General features: G+C 38.9%; 1 protein-coding gene across 2 annotated transcripts in view; it reads right to left on the reverse strand.

Annotated features, from left to right (window-relative positions):
* Positions 1-21,654, reverse strand: part of ARMH4 (armadillo like helical domain containing 4) — a 149,533-nt gene that overhangs the window by 123,061 nt on the left and 4,818 nt on the right. For both annotated transcript variants that reach the window (XR_010338600.1, XM_021670876.2), the window contains exons 2-4: positions 12,847-14,268; positions 7,924-8,175; positions 6,349-6,558 (exon numbers count right to left, since the gene is read on the reverse strand). Coding sequence is in view for 1 of the 2 variants with exons in the window: in XM_021670876.2 (XP_021526551.2) it covers positions 6,349-6,558; positions 7,924-8,175; positions 12,847-14,233 (1,849 nt within the window). In the remaining variant the exon portion in view is untranslated. The remainder of the gene's footprint in view (positions 1-6,348; positions 6,559-7,923; positions 8,176-12,846; positions 14,269-21,654) is intronic.

Below are 21,654 nucleotides of genomic sequence, written 5' to 3' on the forward strand. Positions count from 1 at the left end.
ATATTTTGATTTTCTTCCTTATATCATAATGTTATGCCAGAGTCAGGTTGGAAAGTAAGTCATGATATATAGGGTTAAATTTAAAAAACCATCTGATGAGAATTTATCATTTGTAGGGCATGACTCCAGATCCCTTAGGAATTCAGGCAAGATTAAAAAATCAGAATTTAGTCCTCATTTCTGTGTTGCATTTCTGTTTTCTATGTATCTATCTTACTGTTCTGCTAGCACTTGTGCTCCTTAAGAGCAAGACCCACCCCCAGTTATTCATGGTATCATCTGAATAGCCAGATAAATATTTGTTCAATGCACATATAAATGAAAGAATAAATAAAACCACTAAATATGTACAAAGCTAAATCCTTTCATCATCATGAGCCATTCTGTAAAATTTTTTGAGTGTCTAAGGTAAGCTTACTAAGCAGTGCTGGACTGTCAAAAAAAGGCGCACACACACACACACACAGACACACACACAAAACAGACGAGCGGAACCAACTCTACAAGGTTTACTTAATTGCAATTATACCAATAAATGAATTCCCCGTGGCAGGAAAGCATACCAGAAAAACTAGAGTAAATGTCAGTTATCTTTCTTCAACAGCAGAATTTGTGAACACAGCTTTATGGCAATACCTCACAATATTGATTTTAAATATTTTTGAAGTACCACAGGCTATGTGAGCATTATTAGCAAACGTGATGACCATTCTGAGTGCTAAGTAATGGATGTACTACCCCACAGAGCATGCAGGTACTTAGGAATAGAGCTCTGTCATAAATGTCAAAGAAAGCACGATGATTTCAGGACAAGACAACAAAATAACTTACCATAAGAGGCAATTGATAACTGAAATCACCAGCAATTCTGTATTTCATAATCTGTCATGTAAGGCACTTAAAATGACACAAAAATGAAAACAAGGAATGAAAACCTCATCCTTCCCTAACATATTTGGCAATAAGTATTAGATGTTTCATGCGTTCATGTTAATAGTTAAAAATTATTATTATTTTTATTTAATTCCCATTCAACAGAACAGGCATCTGGGGAAAGAAGACTCAGCATTTAGTTCATCATTAAAATCAAATGAAGGGCATATTCCATGGAATACTCTTCCACATCATCCTCACTGCATATCAGATAAGAGGCTCTGTCACTGAAGCAAAATTAAATCAAAATCTAAAGCATTTCCCAGAACAAAATTCAATACTAGTGCTCATTCTTAACACAGAGTGAACATTCATAATCTCAAACTACAGAATCACAAGGAGCAGGAGACAGTTCAAGCCTATCACATTCTTCTTGATCTTTAACATGACTTCCACACAGCAGCAACCAAAGGAAAATCACTCAAACTTGGTTTTATAAATATGGCCTCCGAAAGGATTTTGAATACTCTTTCTCATATTATCTATTCTAGCTGCCTTCTAAGTTGAGAATTGAGAATTTCCTTATGAGAAGTGAGAAATAATAAGAAAATAGTCTGAAAATGAGTAATTACTAGGAGGGAAAAACAATTGATTTTGTGAATTAAAGTGCAGGTAAAAATCAGACACTTCTATAAAAGTTACATGAGCTCTTAAGTGTCCTCAGTGGAGCTTTAAAGAAAAATTTCTTTAAAACTTCTCCCTAATGCTACTTAAACAATGTATTTCCCAATTTGTTTCTGATTGACAATACAAGAAAGAGACAAAGATAGTGACTTCAGGATGAAGCCACCACGCTGCCAAGAATATCATTCAATCACATGAATGAAGGCACACTTTTCAGAAATGACTTTCTCCTGAAATTCCCATTATCAGTAAAGAAAACCCTGGAAGGGGACAGAACTAGTGACCCCAGATAAGGAAAGAGATAACACCACTATCTCTTCAGCAGAGGAAATTAAGAGACACTGCAAATAAATACTGGAAGTGTTATCTGAGGACTGCAAAAAACAACCATGATATTGAATACACATATACACACGCAAGCACACATGTGCACACAAAAAGTCAGGAAAATGGATGTCTCTAAAAGAGATTAAACAATAAATGACAAAATAATAACAGCTTTCTGCCCCATGTATGCTATCTGGCTGGGGAAAAAATATCAAAAACACAGTAATTTTAAAATGAAATATAAAGACAGACAAAACAGTCTTAGAAAAGCAAGGAAAAGCTATCAGAAAAGAAAAAATCTGTAGTTAAAAAATATACTTGGTCTTGTATTTTTAAAAATTAAGTTATTAAAAAAAGTTAAACATAGCTTCTCCATTGGATATTAAGAAGTAAAAATCTCTATGTTAAACGTAATTCTCCAGCAAGTCAATTACTATGAATTTGCTTCATAAGGCCTGTAATAAGTGAGCCTTTTGAGACAAATGAGGAAATGGGGATTTGATATGGTTTGGCTGTGTCCCCACCCAAATTTCATCTTGAACTGTAGCTCCCATAATCCCACGTCATAGGAGGGACACAGTGGGAGGTAACTGAGTTGTGGGGACCGGTCTTTCCCATGCTGTTCTTGTGATATGAATAAGTCTCAAGAGATCTGATGGTTTTATAAAGGGCAGTTCCCCTGCACAAGCTCTCTTGCCTGCTGTCATGTCAGACTGATTTGCTCCTCCTTTGCCTTCTGCCATGATTGTGAGGCCTCCCCAGCCATGCGGAACCTCTTTCCCTTTACTAAACCTCTTTCCTTTATAAATTACCCAGTCTCAGGTATGTCTTTATTAGTTTCATGAGAACAAACTAATACAGGCTTGAGATGATAACATGGGATTATACTCAACATGTATGCCCACAGAAAATAGTAAATAAGACCAATCAGATCAAGAATTCAACTTCTGCAGTTGAGGGACACTGCCAAAGCAACAACCTTCCATTCTACAGAATTATTGTTACCACTTTAGAGCACAGATTAATTTCCACCTTCCATGGGGGTGTACAAAAAGAATAAAATAAAAGTTAGATTTACTTAGAGTAAATAGATATCTTCAGATAGATAGATTTCTAATATACATAAAGTGGGACTTCTCTAAGTAGGTAAGAAATATTAGTATTAAAATATTTTAAAGAGTTAACCCAAATACATTCCAAGTATGTTTTTAAGAGTAATCAGAAATTTTAAGTTGGCATTTTGGAGCAGGAAAGACATGAATATTCAACAAGAGAAGAAAATCAACCTATACAGAGATTATGTCCAAAAATTAATTTATGCAGTTACAAAATGTGTATAAAATTTGTCATTATCCTATTTGAATAAAAAGTTAGAATATTTTTGTTATGTTTGTATTTCAAAGATGCTGACTACAACTCTGGTAGAGTTATGCCTGAAATGAGTATAATGTATTCATTAATATTCTGAGAATATTTATTCCCTAAAAAAAAAAAAAAAAGTCATACATAGAAGTCACATGTGTCAGGCAAGGTGAAAAATAAACCATTGGCCCTTCAAATATCAAACTGCATTTTTGCTGACAAGATCAAGAACACTGAAATATGCACAAGGTGGCATGTACTTATCAAGGCAGGCTTTTAGAAAACACACCAAAATTTCCCTCACTCTACCAATTCACATCACTCAGATGTCACGTCTGTCTTCACAGCCAGCTGGCAAACTCTTCAGAAGCAGACCTTCTTTTACATGTTGAATTGTGTCCCCCAAAATGGTATGTTTAAGTCCTGACCGGTAGTACCAGTGAATGAAACTATATTTGGAAATAAGGTCTCAGCATATGTAATTAAGATGAGGTCATTAGGATGGGCCCTAATCCAATCACTGGTGTTCTTATAAGCAAGGGAAATTTGAGCCCAGAGACACAGAGGGCTATGTGAATAGATTAGAGTCATGCTGCCTCAAGCCAAGGAAACCCTGGGGTTTCTCTCCTAGAGGCTTTAGAGAGAGCAGAGCCCTGCCTATACCTTAACTTCCAACTTGCAGGCTCCAGACTGCATGAGAATAAATTTCTGTTGTTTTAAGCCACCCAGTTTGTGGTACTTAGTTATGACAGCCCTTGAAAACTCATACCCACTCTCAGTCATCACGTTATAGAGATGTGAGGAGCAGAGAAGAAGACAGGGTGCAAGTAGACATCGTTTTTAGACTGATTTGGGCTGTTAGTTAGCTCTTAAAGAATAAACAGAGCTGTGGATTCAGAAATTTCCATAAAGGTTCGCTCCTTCTTTGGTATCTGTCCCTTTCCATATCCCATTGAGAAAAGTAACTCATTTCTCAATTTCTCAGCAGAGAAATGCTCCTGCCCGCTAGCGAAAAGGAAGATATTAAAATAACATATAAATACATCACAGAGACTAAAACAAGAAAGGCTGATAACTCGGCATAAGTAATACAGTGTTCTAGATAAGAAAAAAAATTATCTGCCTCTAGGCATAAACCTATGGTAGAATTAAAATGTTTCACCCAGTCAAAGCTTCAAACTGCACTTAAATTCCTGGGTAAGATAGGAAAATGTGCATTGAAAATGAAGGCCTCCAATACATCCAGGAGTCTAGTAGGTTGATTTGTTTAAATCAGGGTAGTCAATTCAGTTTTCGGAGGACAAGATGCACCAGCATAAAACTAACAATAGTACTATCAGCGTAGACTAATTAAGCATAAGTTGTACTCCCTGGCATTTAGGAGTAAAATTGTGCTTATTCAAAATCTTAAGCCCAACAATGCAGCAAAAAGAGTATCTTTTGACCAGAAATCTTTCTTTGTAACCCATGACAAGGATCATAATTTAGATCAAAAACTAAAAAAAAAAAATTTATCAAAAAATAGCTAAAATTGAACTGTGTAGAAGAAAAGAACTAAAACTCCAGGACACCTTAGGCATGTCAGGAAAATTCTAACATATTTCAGTACAACTGTCATCATCTCCTAAATTTAGAAAATTACTGCAGTTTCACAAGTATGGATTATTCACAAATATTTTTTTCTCTGATTTAATGAACCCTGCTGGGTAAAGTTGTCAAGTCTAACTCAGGTTAATTTAGGGAAATCTGCTTTTTCCAGATGGTATCAAGGAGAGCAGACAGTTAATATAAGACGCTAAACTCAAAGTCATTTGATAGTTATCTTCATGTGGAGTGCAAGAGCTGTTAGCCTCTAAGCCCACTTTGAACTATTTCTTAAACCAGCCTTCTACGGTGGAATTCTCCACACTGCTCCTAAAACGTCATGTTTCTCTGTCAGCAGCCAACCAGTGTTACCCAGAAAGTCTGCAATAGAGTCAGCAGCAAATCTAGTTCAATCACCTTCCCTGCTGTAGACAAAACAAAATAATAGTATATAATAGCACATCCTATGTATTTTACTGCATCAAACACATAGCTAATTGAGCGTCTAAAAGCTTATCAGTGTTCCAGATTAGTTGAAGAAATTCTGCACTATAAATCCCTGGACATTTTGTACCTCCAGCCAGGAACTATTCACCTGCCAAAATGCTGATTGATTAAGTGACTATGGGTCATATTTCCAGTCTTCTTACTTGTTGATAGGCAGCCATGCCCCAAGTGTCTTTTACATGCTCAAAGCCATTGTCTTGGGAAATACTATTTGGAGACTGCCTATCTCCAAATAGTGGCACAGACTAAACCAGAGATGTGTCTAAGGGAGAATTAACAACATTAACGGCATTAACAACCAGAGCAATGCTATTCAAATATAATCTGCATTAAAACTTGCAACCAAGAAAATCTGGTGGGGAAACTCAACGTCTTCATTTTAATCTAGTATTCTCAATCCAGCTTGAATACTGAAATCATCTAAGGCAGTCTTTTAAAATGCTGACGCCAGATTCCACCCTCCACCATCTTAATCTGAATCAGTGGGAGAGCAACTCGGGCACTGGGCTGTTTCAAAAGCTCTCCAAGGTAATTCCAATGGTCAACTATAGTTGAGAACCACAGATACACAGCAGAGTCAGCAAACTTGTTCTAAAAAGGGCTGTATCATAAATAATTCAGGCTTTGTGGGCCACTGAGCCTCTGTCACAGCTTCTTAATTCTGCTGTTATGGCACAAAAGTAGCCATATATATATGTAAATGAATTAGTATGGCTGTGTTTCAATATAGCTTTACTTCTGAACACTGAAATTTGAATTTTTATAACTTTTCTATGTCACAAAATATTCTTCTTTTGACTTTTTTTCAATCATTTCAAAATGTAAAAACTATTCTTAGCTTACAGGCCATTCAAAAACAAATGGCACACCAGATTTGGCACAGCCGTAGTTTACTGACCTCTGATCTATACTGCAGATTGAATATACTTCTACTTCATTCTTTCTCAAAACCATGTGCTCAGTGACTCACTCAACCAGTCCTTGAAAAGATCCCCTTCAAAACATGGATACCTTCAGATTCAAGTTGGTCCAGGCCATATGAGGCAGCTGTATTAACTCGAGTAATAGATGGAACAACAGTTCTTCTCTCAGAGGACGTCTCAGAAGCAGGAAGTGCAGGGAAAATGCTGGGTTCCCCCACCATTATTCCAGGGGGTGTCACTGGAGATCTCAGAATGGGTGTGAACTCCTCATTTGGCCCTGTGACTGCGTCCACTTGTTCTGCCAAACACAACAGATAGGACTTGATCCACAAGATAATCATTAAGGCAAATGTAAGCATGTACTTTCTTTTTTTTTTTTTTTTTTTGAGACAGGGTTTTGTTCTTGTTGCCCAGGCTGGAGTGCAATAACGCAATCTCAGCTCACCACAACCTCTGCCTCCCGGGTTCAAGCAATTCTCCTGCCTTAGCCTCCTGTGTAGCTGGGATTATAGGCATGTGCCACCATGTCTAGCTAATTTTGTATTTTTAGTAGAGACAGGGTTTCTCCATGTTGGTCAGGCTGCTCTCAAACTCCCGACTTCAGGTGATCCACCAGCCTTGGCCTCCCAAATTGCTGGGATTACAGGCATGGGCCACCACGCCCAGTCTGGGCTTTCACTTTTTAGGCAAGAAATGATTAAACTAATATCATATAATACAGTAAGTTTGGCCCTTGGGTCAGCTCTCCTTTCCCATATTGCATTAATCCAACTCCCCAAAGCAAAGACTTTCAGGAAAATGTATTATCTCCCAGGAAAATGTATTATCTCAAATCTGAACCTTGTTGTTAAATTTTAATCTCCCATTTACTCTATTGACAATATTATGGATGTTGCAAGATTTTATATAATGTATTGTCAAAGGTAAAATGTTTTTTAATATATACTAAAATTTATTTCAAAGACTACTTTTGAAAGACCAAGTGTCTTTCTCAAAGTCAAGTCATAGAGTCAGAGCCTAGATCTGGGTCTGGAATGTGCTCAATTTAAAAGCAGCCAAATATAGCCCCAGGAATTCCCAAGTCCAGAGACTACAGAACAGTAGTAGCTTTCACACAGATTGAAAACTTCACTGCCTTTAAGAGATCAGAGCATTTGAGGGCCTCCTATGTAGAAAACACTTTGTAGGCATTATTTTAAATTCTTAAAATAACCTATAAAACAGATAGGCATTATTTAGAAGTGAACAAACCAAAGCTTACAGACATTAAGAAGCTTGGCTTGAGGCCACAATATTACTGAAAGCTAAAGTTGCAATTCCAATTCAGGTCCATGCTGCTTTCACCTCATCCCCCCTGGCTCTTAGCAGAAGAGTTACCAAACAGTAAAAGCCTTCTCAGAGAATCTGGGCTTTGAGGATCCAGAGGTGAGCCACCAGGAGACCTTACTTACAAACTAAATCCTTGTTCTTTTAAGGCTATGCCACACCTCTTCAAACAAGACAGAATTCACACACCTTTCCATGTAAGGGTGTGTGTGTGTGTGTGTGTGTGTGTGTGTGTGTGTGTTGGTAGCAATGCCAGCTGCCTCATTCATTCTGTTTCTTGTCCACTTACAGAAGAGATCCACCCCCAAAACAGAGTCTAATTTCCTCCCTTACAGACCTTCCACAGTGGGAGTAACTTCAAAAGACCAAGGAACGACTGTAGTTGAAATTGTAGTGGCCAGAAGCTCCCATCTTCTTGATAGCTGAGTAACACCAGGAACATCAGACACGGGAGAGAGGTCCTCCTTTTCTTCCTCAGTCTTGCCACTGTCTCTGACAAGCTCGAGGGTAGCAACCTGCTCTTGTGTCACCACGGATAAAGTGGCATCTGGCTCTTGAACAGCTGTTGTCATCTCTTGAGTGATGATGTCTTAAAGGGGGGAAAACATTTTAAAATAGACCAAATTCCTATTTTTTTTTAAACATCACAATATAATTAATAAGTTGGGGGGCAGGGAGCAGATGCTATTTCAGGAACTGGGAAAGCAAAGAGAGAACTCAGAAATAAAATGACAGTAAATAAATGTTTTCTCTGTCACTGCTTTCAGTAGTTGTGAATCAATCTGCAACAGAGATAGAGAAGTTCATGTAAAAACCTCAAATGAAATCTAAAACACAGTAGGAAGATCAATGGCTGAGCTCCCTTTCAGGTATATGTTTGAATGTCAACATAATCAGTTTGTTAAGAAACTAAGTTATACAGAACTAAGTTACACTCAAAACTTCTCAGAAACATTTGTATACAATACATTAATTTTCACATTTGCATTTCTGGAGGGTCAAGAGAAGTTAGCATTTTAAAATAAAGAAGCAATAATTACAATAACTAATGTTTACTGAGTTTCTATGATGTGCCATAAACACCATGCTAAGCGCATGGATACAGTATCTCATGCATCCTCCTATATGTACTATGGAAAAATAGGTACTAATACCATTCCATGGAAGTTGTATCACAGAGGTCAAGAATGCAGGCTCTAGAGCCAACCTGCCTTACTTAGTCACTTTCTAGCTGTGTGATCATAAACCAATTACTTCACATATGTTAGCCTTGAGTTTCCTCGGCTATAAAATGGAGATAATAATAGTATCTATCTCATAGAGTTGCTACAAAGATTAAATTCGATAACACAGGTAAAACACCTAGTATTTGGTAAGTATTCAATAAATATCAGCTATTATTAATCCACTTTACAGAACTTAGGTTTAGAAAAGCTAAGGAGCCCGCCTTTGGTCACAAAGCCAGCACTCTTAACCACTGTGCTAACCATGATCAAGGAACAACTTGGAGATGCCTCTGTAGAAGATGTGCATTTGCGTTTAGGTCAGAAGAGGAAATGAATAGAACTGTAGGGTATGACATTATCTGTCATACACCCACTTTCACAACATTATAATTCCCTCAAATACAGCATTAAAGACTATTTATAATTATACTCTGGTTTCTCTTCAGATCATATAAATGTTTTGCCTTCTACAGACTACTTATAAGTCAAGATTTGCCTTCTTCTTATGCTAGAAATTTCAAACACTGTACTGAAAACTACTAAAAGCATAATTTCTAGAAGACCTTATTGTCTCTCTTTTTAAATATTAGTTCTAGATACAAAGTATTTAGCAAGATCAGTAAGTTATACAATGAAAAATAACATTCTAGGGATAGCTTAAAAAATATTTCTCTAAGTTTTTATTAGTGACATTATGGCATATCCTATTACTTTAAAAAAAATGTTGCCTTGAAAACAATGTATTTGCTTTAAAATAATGTGTATTTGTCTTTCACTCTAAGCAGTTCCTTTTCTTGGTACTCATCCAGTTTACACTATTTTTCCTTTTGAATTGAAGAGATTTTACATTTGATGGATTGATATACCTGGTTATAGGACAAACAACGTGAGTTAGGGTAAGGTCCTTACATGAGTTTCACATTTGCACTCTATACCACTGTTTGAGTTTTTTCTCTTTTTTCCTTTCTCCAATGTTACTGTAAATCCCTTGAGAGCCAGGATTCATTGTCCTTCTGTACCTCTAGCACATAGGGCAATGCTCTGTTTGCCACAGGAAGACAATAACAGATAGTTCTACCATTTTAAGCAGTGGGTGTTCTCTACATTGCCTTCATGTTTGAAAGCATAATGAACACTTTTGAGAACACGTATGCAAAAATAAATATGCAGGCTCTGTCTGTAGTTTTATGAAATAGCAAGAAATGTCAAAATGCACAGTATCTTGAATAAATAACTGCTGTTAGAGAAGAAAAGTGAGAACTAGAAATAGTAATAAAAAATATTTAAATAACCTTTAAATTTTCCCAACATCTCTCATTCTTCCTACTTCACGTAGGAGAAAAAATAATTACAGATTATTTTTAAAACCTGACCTTCAGTTGAAGCTGCTAACTGACTCAAAGGACTGGCTGTAATTTCAACATTTTCATCTGTTGCTAATATCCAAACACAACAAGACATCATTGCATATTCTGAAGAAGATAATGTCCTACGTGGTCTCTGGACTCTAAATGATGAGCATTTGAGTTGTTTACTTCAGAAAAATACTTATGATCACCTGAAAACGAGTAGTGAAACATTTTGGCTATTCTATAACAACTGCTGTCAATAACTGAAATCTTTCCCATTCCTTTTAACTCTATGGGACAAAAAAAAAGTAAAGCAAAAGGAATAATCTGAATGTTCTTCTTGGTACTCTTGGTACAAAGAACATTTAGAAGTCACTTGATTGATTTAGACAAGCTGGGCAATCACATTGGATAACTCCAGTCTGAATGGTTCTCTATCTTCATTTGTTAATCCATTGAACAGATATTTATTGAGCACCTACTACATGCCAGGAATAGTGCTATGTGCTAGAAATAAAAAGAAGTGGACTGTTAAGCGATTAGTTTGCTGAGGCAATTATGACTAAGCACCATATTCAAAAACCAAAATAATCAGGAAATTACCAATTCCATTTTACTTCTTAGGCTGTATTAGTAGAAGCTAATACAAGTCTGGCACATAAGAATCATGGATTCAATTGTGTAATGAACAATCTGGGGCTATACAACTTAATGCTCCAAAACTTAAAGTTCTAGAAGAACTGAAGTAAACTTGTTGTTGAGTCATATCTAAGGTTTTCATGGCCATGTGAACCCAACTCCATGTAAAAACCAACTTACAAGACAAGTTATGGAAGCTTCTATGAAAACTTAACAGCGCCGGGCGCGGTGGCTCATGCCTATAATCCAAGTACTTTGGGAGGCCGAGGTGGGTGGATCACGAGGTCAAGAGATTGAGACCATCCTGGTCAACATGGTGAAACCCCGTCTCTACTAAAAATACAAAAATTAGCTGGGCATGGTGGTGCGCGCCTGTAGTCCCAGCTACTTGGGAGGCTGAGGCAGGAGAATTGCCTGAACCCAGGAGGCGGAGGTTGCGGTGAGCCGAGATCGCGCCATTGCACTCCAGCCTGGGTAACAAGAGCAAAACTCCGTCTCAAAAAAAAAAAAAAAAAGAAAACAGCAAACTAGGTCTTTCAGTCTTTAAATAAAAATGAATTAGACATGTAAAATTCAATTTTTGTCATTTATCAAGTGATCTTTCATCATTTAATTCAATCTCAATAACACTTTATAAAACATATTACTGATTTGATATTTTCCATTAATTGGGCTACTTGGCTGAAGCAATACGTTGTACATGTTCCAAAACAATTTGAAATGAGCATGTATACATCACACTAAGCTTTTCCTTCCCAATGTTGTCTGTCCAACTGCCCATAATAAAAGAAAACCATTATCCACCAACAACAAATAGAAGGCTTTCCAGCTTATAATATTCACAAATGTTAAGGTTAAAAGAAAGTAGAAAATGCAGAACCAAGCCAGCCAATGATTTATCTCTCCTGCCCCCACACACACCCTACTTGTTTTGAAATGTTTTCTTTTTAGGAAAACAAAATTAGAAAATCAAATTCATATGGTTAATACTATGAGACAACTACAGCACTTACCTGAAGTGTTTTTTGGTAAGAAATATAAGGGACGTTAGCATATTTTACAACTATGTGTATGTAAGTATCCAACATTGTTTATTACAGTTTAAACATATAGCTAATTCTTTCACATTTTCTTGTATATTTATGCATTTTCATAGTAAAATGTTTAAAAAATGTTAGTCTGAAATAAAAATAATAGTATAGCGGGTTCTTAACCTCAGAGCTATTAGCATGTTGGCTGGAATAATTCTTTGTTGTTGGGGACTGTTCTATGTATTCTAAGATATTTAGCAATATCCCTGGCCTCTACCCACTAGACGCTAGTAGCACCCCTCAGTTCTAACAACTAAAAATGTCTCCAAACATTGCTAAATGTCCCCTGGGGAAAGGCGAAAGCAAAACAAAACTGTCCCCAGTTGCAGACCACTAGTCTATGGGCAGGGTGTATATTTGGGTGTAATTTTTTTTTTTTTTTTTTTGAGAGGGAGTTTTTTTCTTGTTTCCCAGGCTAGAGTGTAGTGGCACAATCTCAGCTCACTGCCACCTCTGCCTCCCAGAGTCAAACGACTCTCCTGCCTCAGCTTCTCAAGTAGCTGGGATTACAGGTGTGCACCACCACACCCGGCTAATTTTGTATTTTTAGTAGAGACAGGGTTTCACCATGTTGGCCAGGCTGGTCTCAAACTCCTGACCTCAAGTGATCTGCCTGCCTCAGCCTCCCAAAGTGCTGAGATTATAGGAATTGGGTACAATCTTTACATAAAATAGATAAGGTATTTGTATACTTCTTTATTTTTTTAATTTCATCTTTTATATTCTTTCTTTAGAGAATAGATCTCACTATATCGCCCAGGCTAGTCTCAAACTCCTCGGCTCAAGCAATCCTCCCACCTCAGCCTCCCAAAATGCTGTGATTACAGGCATGAGCCACCAGACTTGGCCTGCTTTTCATTAAAATGTCAACCTATTTCTAAATTGCAATTTTAAAAAAACAAATCGAAAGTTTCCAAATTAAATCAAAGCCTGTTTTTCTTTTCCTTTCCTTTACCTTTCATTGTATTTCCCAACAGTTGGTCGGCCTCCAACTCATATTCTGAGACAGAAACAGTGGTCTCTGAGAAAAACAGGGCATCGTTTTCCTTGGTAGATTCCGTGAAGTCTCCCGTACTTTGGAGCAAGTTCACAACGGAAACTTTCTTGTCTTCCATCAGACTTGTGGGGGTAAAGGAACTCTGATCAGTGAAGGCAGGTGATCTCTCATTCCCATGCACTATTAGCAGGGCTGTGTCCGTGTGTGTTTCCCCTTCAGGCAGCCCCAGAGCCACTTTCATAGCCTCTGTCCAAGACTGGCCCCCTTCCACACCCTCATGGCTTACTTGTGCTGTCTGAGACATCTCCATTTTCACCTGAGTCTCTGCATTGTCTCTAAGTTTGGGGGTCCTTATCTGGCTTACACTCTCTACTTTGGTGTCATCCCACTCGCCACTTAAGGCAAAGGTAGCTGGAACAGCTGTGCTGGCACTCGCTATGACTTCTGGGGCTCCCAGCAGACTGTCAGTTTCTGGCTGAACGCTCAGGGTGTACTCCGGAGTTGTGAGTGGTTGCCTGGTGGCAGCAGCCTGGGTGTTATCACCTGTCATTTGCAAAGGCTTCTCCTTATCAGGTGGAAGGTTTCCAGGCTCAGTGCCTGCTGTGGACTCAGCATCAGGAAAAGAAGTTGTCCTATGGTCTGTGTCTGCTTCAAATTTCTCAGTCCTCGGATTAGTGGTTAGCATTTCCTTAGTATTCACATAGGATGAAGGTGAATGTCCCAAACCAACTCCTTCCTGACTTTCAGTTGTAAATGACTGATTATCCATATACTTCAGAAAACCTCTTGCAGCTTCTGTGGTCTCTTCTACAATGGGCTGAAAGTTAGTGCTTGTAAGGAGTTCCTCCTTTTCACCAATAGTCAGAGAAGCAGTTGCAGTGATAGCAATGGTTAACATGGACTTGGAAAGTCCATTTTCAGGAGATATTCTCTCTGACTGGCTGGAACCAAATACTTCTTCACCTGCTGGGACAGCTGACTCAGTAGCAGTGGAAGCACCAGGGCGTTCACTCTGCATGAGCCCAGCTCGTCCAGGCTGGGTTTCTTTGTTAATCGAGAATGCTTTACTTAATGATGTTGTCGATGGTCCTGCTGACACCATCATTGGATCTTCAGAGACCACCAGTTGGGGAGTCTGCTTTGAGGTAACGGAGCTGTTTTCTAGGTCATCAGTGTTCATCTTATCGGACTGCCCTTTTTCTGCATGAACATGTGTTATCTCACTCCTTTCTATTTTGGGGAAGGCCAGACATTGTGTGGCAATGTTGAAAAGCAGAAGGCTACAGAAAGCCAGACAAATGTGCAATACAATCGGTCCACTCATAATGGAAGAGAAATGGCACATACACTGGCAGAGTTGACAGGTCCAGTAATTGAGTCCTGCAGAAAAATAAAGCACATCAAACTGTCATATAAATACATTTGTAAATAAGTCTCTTTAACTTAAATCATAAGTAAAACAATCTCCTTGACTTTACAACACACAGAGATGGTAGGTAGGAGAGGGCTGTTCTATTTATTTGTACCTTTGAGACAAGGATAACCCAGTTCATTTTTCCCTGCTGAATTTTGCTGATTTAACTTGAAGTTCCCTAGAAAAAGGTACACATAATTCAAGTATTAAGTTCATTGTTTCTTAAATACCTACATGAAATAAATTACCCTTGAAGTCACATTTGCAATATTCTCTCCAAATTCCTCTATTAATCATATAGTCAAATGACTGTAGAAATAGCAACATGTTGAAGAAATAAAAAGTCTTACACGATTCATTCAAATAACTTTTTAAGTGTTGCCATGGTCTGAATTTTTGTGGCCCCCAGAATTCATATGTTGAAACCTAATCAGTAACATGGTGGTATTAGGAAGTGAGGCCTTTGGGAAGTGATAACTTCATGAGGGCAGAATCGTCATGAATGGGATTTGCGCCCTTATAAAAGAGACCCCAGGGAGGCTCACACCTGTACTCCCAGCACTTTGAGAGGCCGAGATGGGTAGACCACCTGAGGTCAGGAGTTCGAGACCAGCCTGGCCAACATGGTAAAACTTTGTATTTACTAAAATACAAAAATTAGATGGGAGTAGTGGCAGGCACCTGTAATCCCAGCTACTCAAGAGGCTGAGACGAGAGAATCACTTGAACCCAGGAGGCAGAGGTTGCAGTGAGCCAAGATCGTGCCATTGCACTCCAGCCTGGGCAACAAGATCGAAACTCTGTCTCAAAAAAAAAACAAAAACCCGGGCCAAGGCCAGCAGAGGAGTTCGAGACCAGCTTGGCCAACATGGTGAAACCCCAGATCTCTAATAAAAATATAAAAATTAGCCGGGCGTGGTGGCACAAGCCTGCAATCCCAGCAGCTCGGGAGGCTGAGGCAGGAGAATCACCTAAATCTGGAAGGCAGAGGTTGCAGTGAGCTGAGATCATACCACTGCACTCTAGCCTGGGCAACAGAGTTAGACTCCGTCTCAAAAATAAATAAATGAAATAAATAAAAAATAAGAGGGCCAGGTGTGGTGGCTCACACCTGTAATTCCAGCACTTTGGGAGTCTGAGGCAAGTGGATCACCTGAGGTCAGGAGTTGAGACCAGCCTGGCCAACATGGTGAAATCTCGTCTCTACTAAAGATACAAAAAAGTTAGCTAGGCGTGGTGGCGGGTGCCTGTAATCCCAGCTACTCAGGAGGCTGAGGCAGGAGAACTGCCTGAACCCAGGAGGCAGATGTTGTGGTGAGCCGAGATCGTGCCATTGCACTCCAGCCTGGGTAACAAGAGCGAAACTCCGTCTGAATAAATAAATAAATAAATAATAAAATAAAATCAAAAATTAAAACAAAATAAAATAAATAAAAGAGACCCCAGAGAGCTCCCTTGCCCCTTCTACCATGCAGGACACAGTGAAAAGGTGCCTCCTAAGAACCAGAAAGTGGCCCTAACAAGACACCAAATCTCCTGACACCTTGATCTTGGACTTCCAGTCTCCAGAACTTTAACAAATAAACTTCTGCTGTTTTAAAAATCCAATTTATGATATTTTGTTATAGCAGCCCAAGTGGACTAAGAAAAGCACGCTTGAAAACACTAAATATCATCATTAAAAGCTGAATACCAGTTACTTTCTCAAGAGTTTTTTAAAAATAGGTACATAATTTTCAATGAAAATATGTTTTTTAAATGCTTAAACCCTTGTTATTCTCTGCAACAAGTATAAAAATTATAGGCAAAACATGTTTCAAAATGTAAGGATTAGGAAAGGTTTAAGAGTTAAGTAAGGTTAACAGCTTCAGAAAAAATATATGTATTTTAAAATTAGCAGTCTTTACTGAATACCCATTATTATGAGATAAAAAATTATTGTAGTATTTAAAATAAACTACTCACATTCTCATTACAACTAAAACTATGTTAAAATTGTTAATTTTCCCCAAAATTTAAGGGTTTCAGTTCTTTTTTTATTTATTTTGCTGAGTAGGACCCTTTCTTTTCTCCCCATCAGAAATTTCTCAGAGATGCTACAAGTTCTCCAGAAAATTAAACCTTGAAACTAAAACTCTAGAATAAAAACCTTGACTTTACAAAGGTTACATTTTTTTTCTTTCATGTATAATCATTCAGTGATCTAAGTTAAGCAAATGATGTGCACATGTGAAATATAGAAATTTATTTTCATAGGGCCTTCCTCCCTTAAGGATTTTCAAAGCTTCCATGTGTTATCTCATTTAGTTTTATAGGTCCTTTCAAGAAAGAAGAAAGGTAAAGTCCTCAGGACGTGATCTACATGGCTAAAGACAAAAAGAAGACTGAATTTTCCTTTTCCTTTTTTGAGACGGAGCCTTATCCTGTCGCTCAGGCTGGAGTGCAGTGGTGTGATCTCAGCTCACTGCAACCTCTGCCTCCCCAGTTCTTGTGCCTCAGCCTCCTGAGTAGCTGGGACTACAAGCATGCACCACCATGCACAGCCAATTTTTGTGTTTTTATTAGAGACAGAGTTTCACCATGTTGGCCAGGCTGGTCTTGAACTCCTGACCTCAAGTGATCCACCCACTTTAGCCTCCCAAAGTGATGAAATTACAGACGTGAGCCATTCTCCTATTCCCTGCCCTCTCCTCCCTTCCCTTTCCTTCCTTCTCTTTCTTTCTTTCCCCAGGCTGGTCTTGAACTCCTGGGCTCAAGCAATCCTCCTACATCAAGCTCCTAAGTAGGGAGGACTACAGGCATGCACCACCACACGCCACAAGAAGACTGAATTTTTCTACATGAGAAAAAAAGGAATCCATGGATTCAGAGCTAAGGCTTCCTACCAACCACCACTACCAGATGAGTGTATCATCTTGGAAATGGGTCCTCCAGCCCCAGTCAACCCTTCAGATGACTGCACCCCTGGCTGACATCTTGACTACACTTTCTTGACATCTTGACTATACCTTCTTTGTGCCAGAACCACACAGCTAAGTTACTCCCAAATTCGTGATGCATAGAACTGGTACAAAATAACAAATATTTATTGTTATTTCAAGCCACTAAGCTTCGGGGTAATTGGTTGCACAGAGTCTATGATGCTTCAGGGAAACACAGGGATGGAATGGTACCATGAGTGAAATGGTGTCATGTGCAGAAAAAAAAAACCAGCATATCAGGGATTACAAATTTAGTAGTAGAAGAAAATTGAAGCCAGAGATGACTAGAAGAAATATAAGTCCCTCAAGAATCTGCAAGGATAGTAAGAGGGATGCTAAGTTTCCCCATATGCAGATGGGGGGGTTAAAACATATCTAAATATGAAATTACATACTGGTAGCTAGCATTGTTTTTGTTTGTTTTTGAGGTGGAGACTCACTCTGTTGCCCAGGCTGGAGTGCACTGGTACAATCTCAGCTCACTGCAACCTCCCTCACCTGGGTTCAAGCAAATTCTCCTGCCTCAGTCACCCAAGTAGCTGGGATTACAGGTGCCCACCACCACACCTGGCTAATTTTTGTATTTTTAATAGAGATGCGGTTTCACCAGGTTGGCCGGGTTGGTCTTGAACTCCTGACCTCAAGTGATCCACCTGCCCTAGCTTCCCAAAATGCTGGAATTACAGGCCTGAGCCACTGTGCCTGGCCCCCTCTTATTTTTTTTGGAGGGGGACAGAGTCTTGCTCTGTCAGCCAGCAGACTGGAGTGCAATGGCGCAATCTCAGCTCACAGCTGCCCCCACCTCCCAGGTTCAAGTGATTTTCCTGCCTCAGCTTCTCAAGTAGCTGTGATTACAGGCAACTGCCACCACACCTGGCTAATTTTTGTATTTTTAGTGGAGATGAGGTTTCACCATATTAGCCAGGCTGGTCTTGAACTCCTGACCTCAGAGGTAATCCGCCTGCTTCAGAGCCTCCCAAAGTTCTGGGATTACAGGCATGAACCACCACGCACAGCCACATTGTTGTTGTTGTTTAAAGAGAAAATGGCAAAGATATTTGATCAACAAGAAATAGCATGTGCCACAGCATTTCAACATTCTGGACATTAGTTATCACTGTACTTTAGATGAGCCAGGAAGCACTCTAGTTCATAGTCAGGTAACAGATCACTGAATTTGGCTTGATGCATCTATTTGCCTTCCTTAAAACAAAACATAACGAAGGGGCCACCAGGTGCTCAGGCCTGTTGTCCCAATACTTTGGGAGGCCAAGGCAGGGAGATCATCTGAGCCCAGGAATTTCAGACCAGACTGAGCAACATGGCAAAATCTAATCTCTACAAAATTAGCCAGGCACATGCCTGTAGTCCCAGCTACTAAGGAGGTTGAGGTGGGAGAATCACCTGAGCCTGAAAAGCCCAGGCTGCAGTGAACCATGATCACACCATTGCACTCCAGCCTGCGTGACAGAGCAAGATTCTGTCTCCAAAACAGACAATAACAACAACAAAAAACTATATGGTAAAACACAGTATTCACAGTCAATGAAATTATACCTTTGGATTTCTGTTCAGACAAATTGACCTATTAAATTCTATCTCTGTAGTTGAAGAATCATAAAAACTATAGAACTCTCTGGCTCATTTCTGATCTGTTCAGATAGCTGCCTTCCTAAACACTTTCTCTATTCAGTGGAATCTTACTAAACATACCGGAAGACAAAACATGTAGCCTAAAACCTTGGACCACATGATCCCATACTTCTGAATAAAAACCTGAAAACCCCAGGCCATCATGAATGGTAACAGAGTTTAGAGGGACTTGGACTGGCATCGAAAAAAGGATTCCTGAATCTTAGCTTTGTTGATGTTTACACTTGCTATATGATACTGAGCAAGTGGTCTCAGTTTCTCCTTTGACAAAATGAGGAATTAAAATAATCATTGAAATCCCTTCTACATCCATGATTTTATCCTCAGACCTCACCTATATGACATAAAAATTCAAATATTTCTATATTCCCCGTAATGTTGCCATCAAGTAAGAGAGGCACTCAAATGGTGAAGCAGATGCTTCACGTGTATGTTCTGGAGTCATGTGGACTGAGAGGAAAATTTTACAAACAAATCAGATCAAGGGAAGAAGGGATAAATAGTAAAGACTTAATACAGACCCACTGCCTTTCCAAAACGTAATTTTCCTTCAAAGTTTTATTTTCATCTACATCTCAGGTTTTAGAATTTTTGCATGAAGGGAATTCTGCTATTCCTCCAAAAGACTTCCTTCTGTGATGAAGTGTCAGCCACCTGCTTTCTAAATTCAATTATAACAGAAAAAGTGGGCGTGAACTGCAAGCCTTTGCTTTTTTCCCCCTTTTCATAGGCACTGATGCAAGCTTTTAATATGCCTGTGTATTGAGGCCATATGTTCCCTCTCCCCACTATTCAAAGCAATGCCTGTACTTTAAAAGGAAAAATGACAACCTGTAAGAACGTTAACAGGGAACATGTCTGCAACTCAGATAACCTGATAGGAAATCTTCAAATTCCAGGTTTTTCTCCATCTTTCAAAGCCCAGTATAGGTTCATGTAGTCACTCGCATTAGTCTGATGTCCCACAATGGTAGTTACATGATGCTCAAGACTAAATAAGGGAAGGCTGTTGTCAATTCAACAATATTTCTAAACCTAACAACCATCTGTAACCATATTGTGAAGGCTATGAGCCTTTTTCTTTTTCCTCAACACTGTATCCCCTTCCTGGCAATGTGCCTGGCACAGAAGAAATGCTCAGTAAATATTGGCTGAACAAACAGATGAATGTCTATAGCCTGCTTTGCTGGGAGAGGTGGAAGGAGGGGAGATTCCATTGCATATTAGAATTCTGTGTCTTAATTATCTTCAATTAACTCAATCATAAGAATATTTAACAAACAAACAAAAAGAACATTCCTCTTACTTTTTCCTCCCACTGTGTATTTGGACACTGCTTTCTTTTCACTGTATCTCTCAATGCAAATTGATTCAGATAAATAAGCTCTAACCAAATTACCAACTGATGTTGGATATCAGCTTTGAATAACTTAAAAAGCATCTCCTTCAGAGCAGGTCAGTAGTACTTTGTCTGTCTTTGGTAACAAGGTGTCTATCCTAATAGCTTGGCAGTCTTCTGAACAATTTACTGCATTTCTGCCACCAGTGAGCAAGATAAGCCTGTTCTGCCAGGCATTATCTTTGACAATCTGACATAGCTACAGTCCAGAATCTGCTTCTTTGTCAAGTCTAAGCATATTCAAGTTTCAAAGACAAATGAAAGGCAACATAAAAAATACCAGCCTTGGCCATCTGGTTAGACTTAATCAGATTTTGTAAGCACTTGGTCAATATTTTTCCAACTAAAATGAATACTGCTATTTCAGTACATTACCAAAATGAAGACTCAAAAGGGAAACCAATGTTAAATCATTCTCATCAGTGATGAAGCCACTATTTCCAGTGTAAACTGAGTCTCATATATAATATTAAGGCACAAAGAGCATCACCCCAAGAGTGCTCAAGACATGGGAGGGCTGCAGAGTATGCCAATAAACTGGTGACAGTTTGTTTTATATTTTCCTTTTTTTATGATAAACACAAAAACTGTAGAGAGCTGCTATGGGGTAGGTGAAGAAAACTACCTCATCTTGGCTTTTCCTTGTCAACTGGAAGTTACTTTGATGACACTTTGAACACAACCATCTTCATCTGAACTTTGGTGGCCACCTTGAACTCTTCTCTCATTTACATTTTAGATTCATAACTGCTGTGGATCCTCCCTCATAATCTCTTTTCGAATTGTAACTTCTGATCATCTCACTGGATTGTCATTATTTTAAATGCCTCTTAATTGATGACCCTGTCTAGTCTCTCCCCTCTCCAATCTATTTTATACAATCCAGATGGTTTATTCTTTAGTTTTCCTTTTTTCTTTTTTTTTTTTTTTTTAGATGGAGTCCCACTCTGTCGCCCAGGCTGGAGTGCAGTGACGCAACCTCAGCTCATTGCAACCTCTGCCCCTCAGGTTCAAGCGATTCTCCTGCCTCAGCCTCCTGAGTAGCAGGGACTACAGGTGCACGCCACCACACCCAGCTGATTTTTGTATTTTTAGCAGAGACGGGATTTCACCATGTTGGTCAGGCTGGTCTCAATCTCCTGTCTCGTAATCTGCCAGCCTCGGCCTCCCAAAGTACTGGAATTACAGGCATGAGCCCAGCTGGTTTATTCTTAAGACTAAAAATTGCAATAATCAATCAAAGACAGCTACCACTTGGGAGCTGCTATGTGCTAAGCGTTCTTAGTGCCTAATGGAAATAATCTTATTTAATCCCTACA

The sequence above is a fragment of the Aotus nancymaae genome, unplaced genomic scaffold (genome assembly GCF_030222135.1).
Source record: "Aotus nancymaae isolate 86718 unplaced genomic scaffold, 86718_ANA_hifiasm-v0.15.2.pri h1tg000062l, whole genome shotgun sequence".
Lineage (NCBI taxonomy): Eukaryota > Metazoa > Chordata > Mammalia > Primates > Aotidae > Aotus > Aotus nancymaae.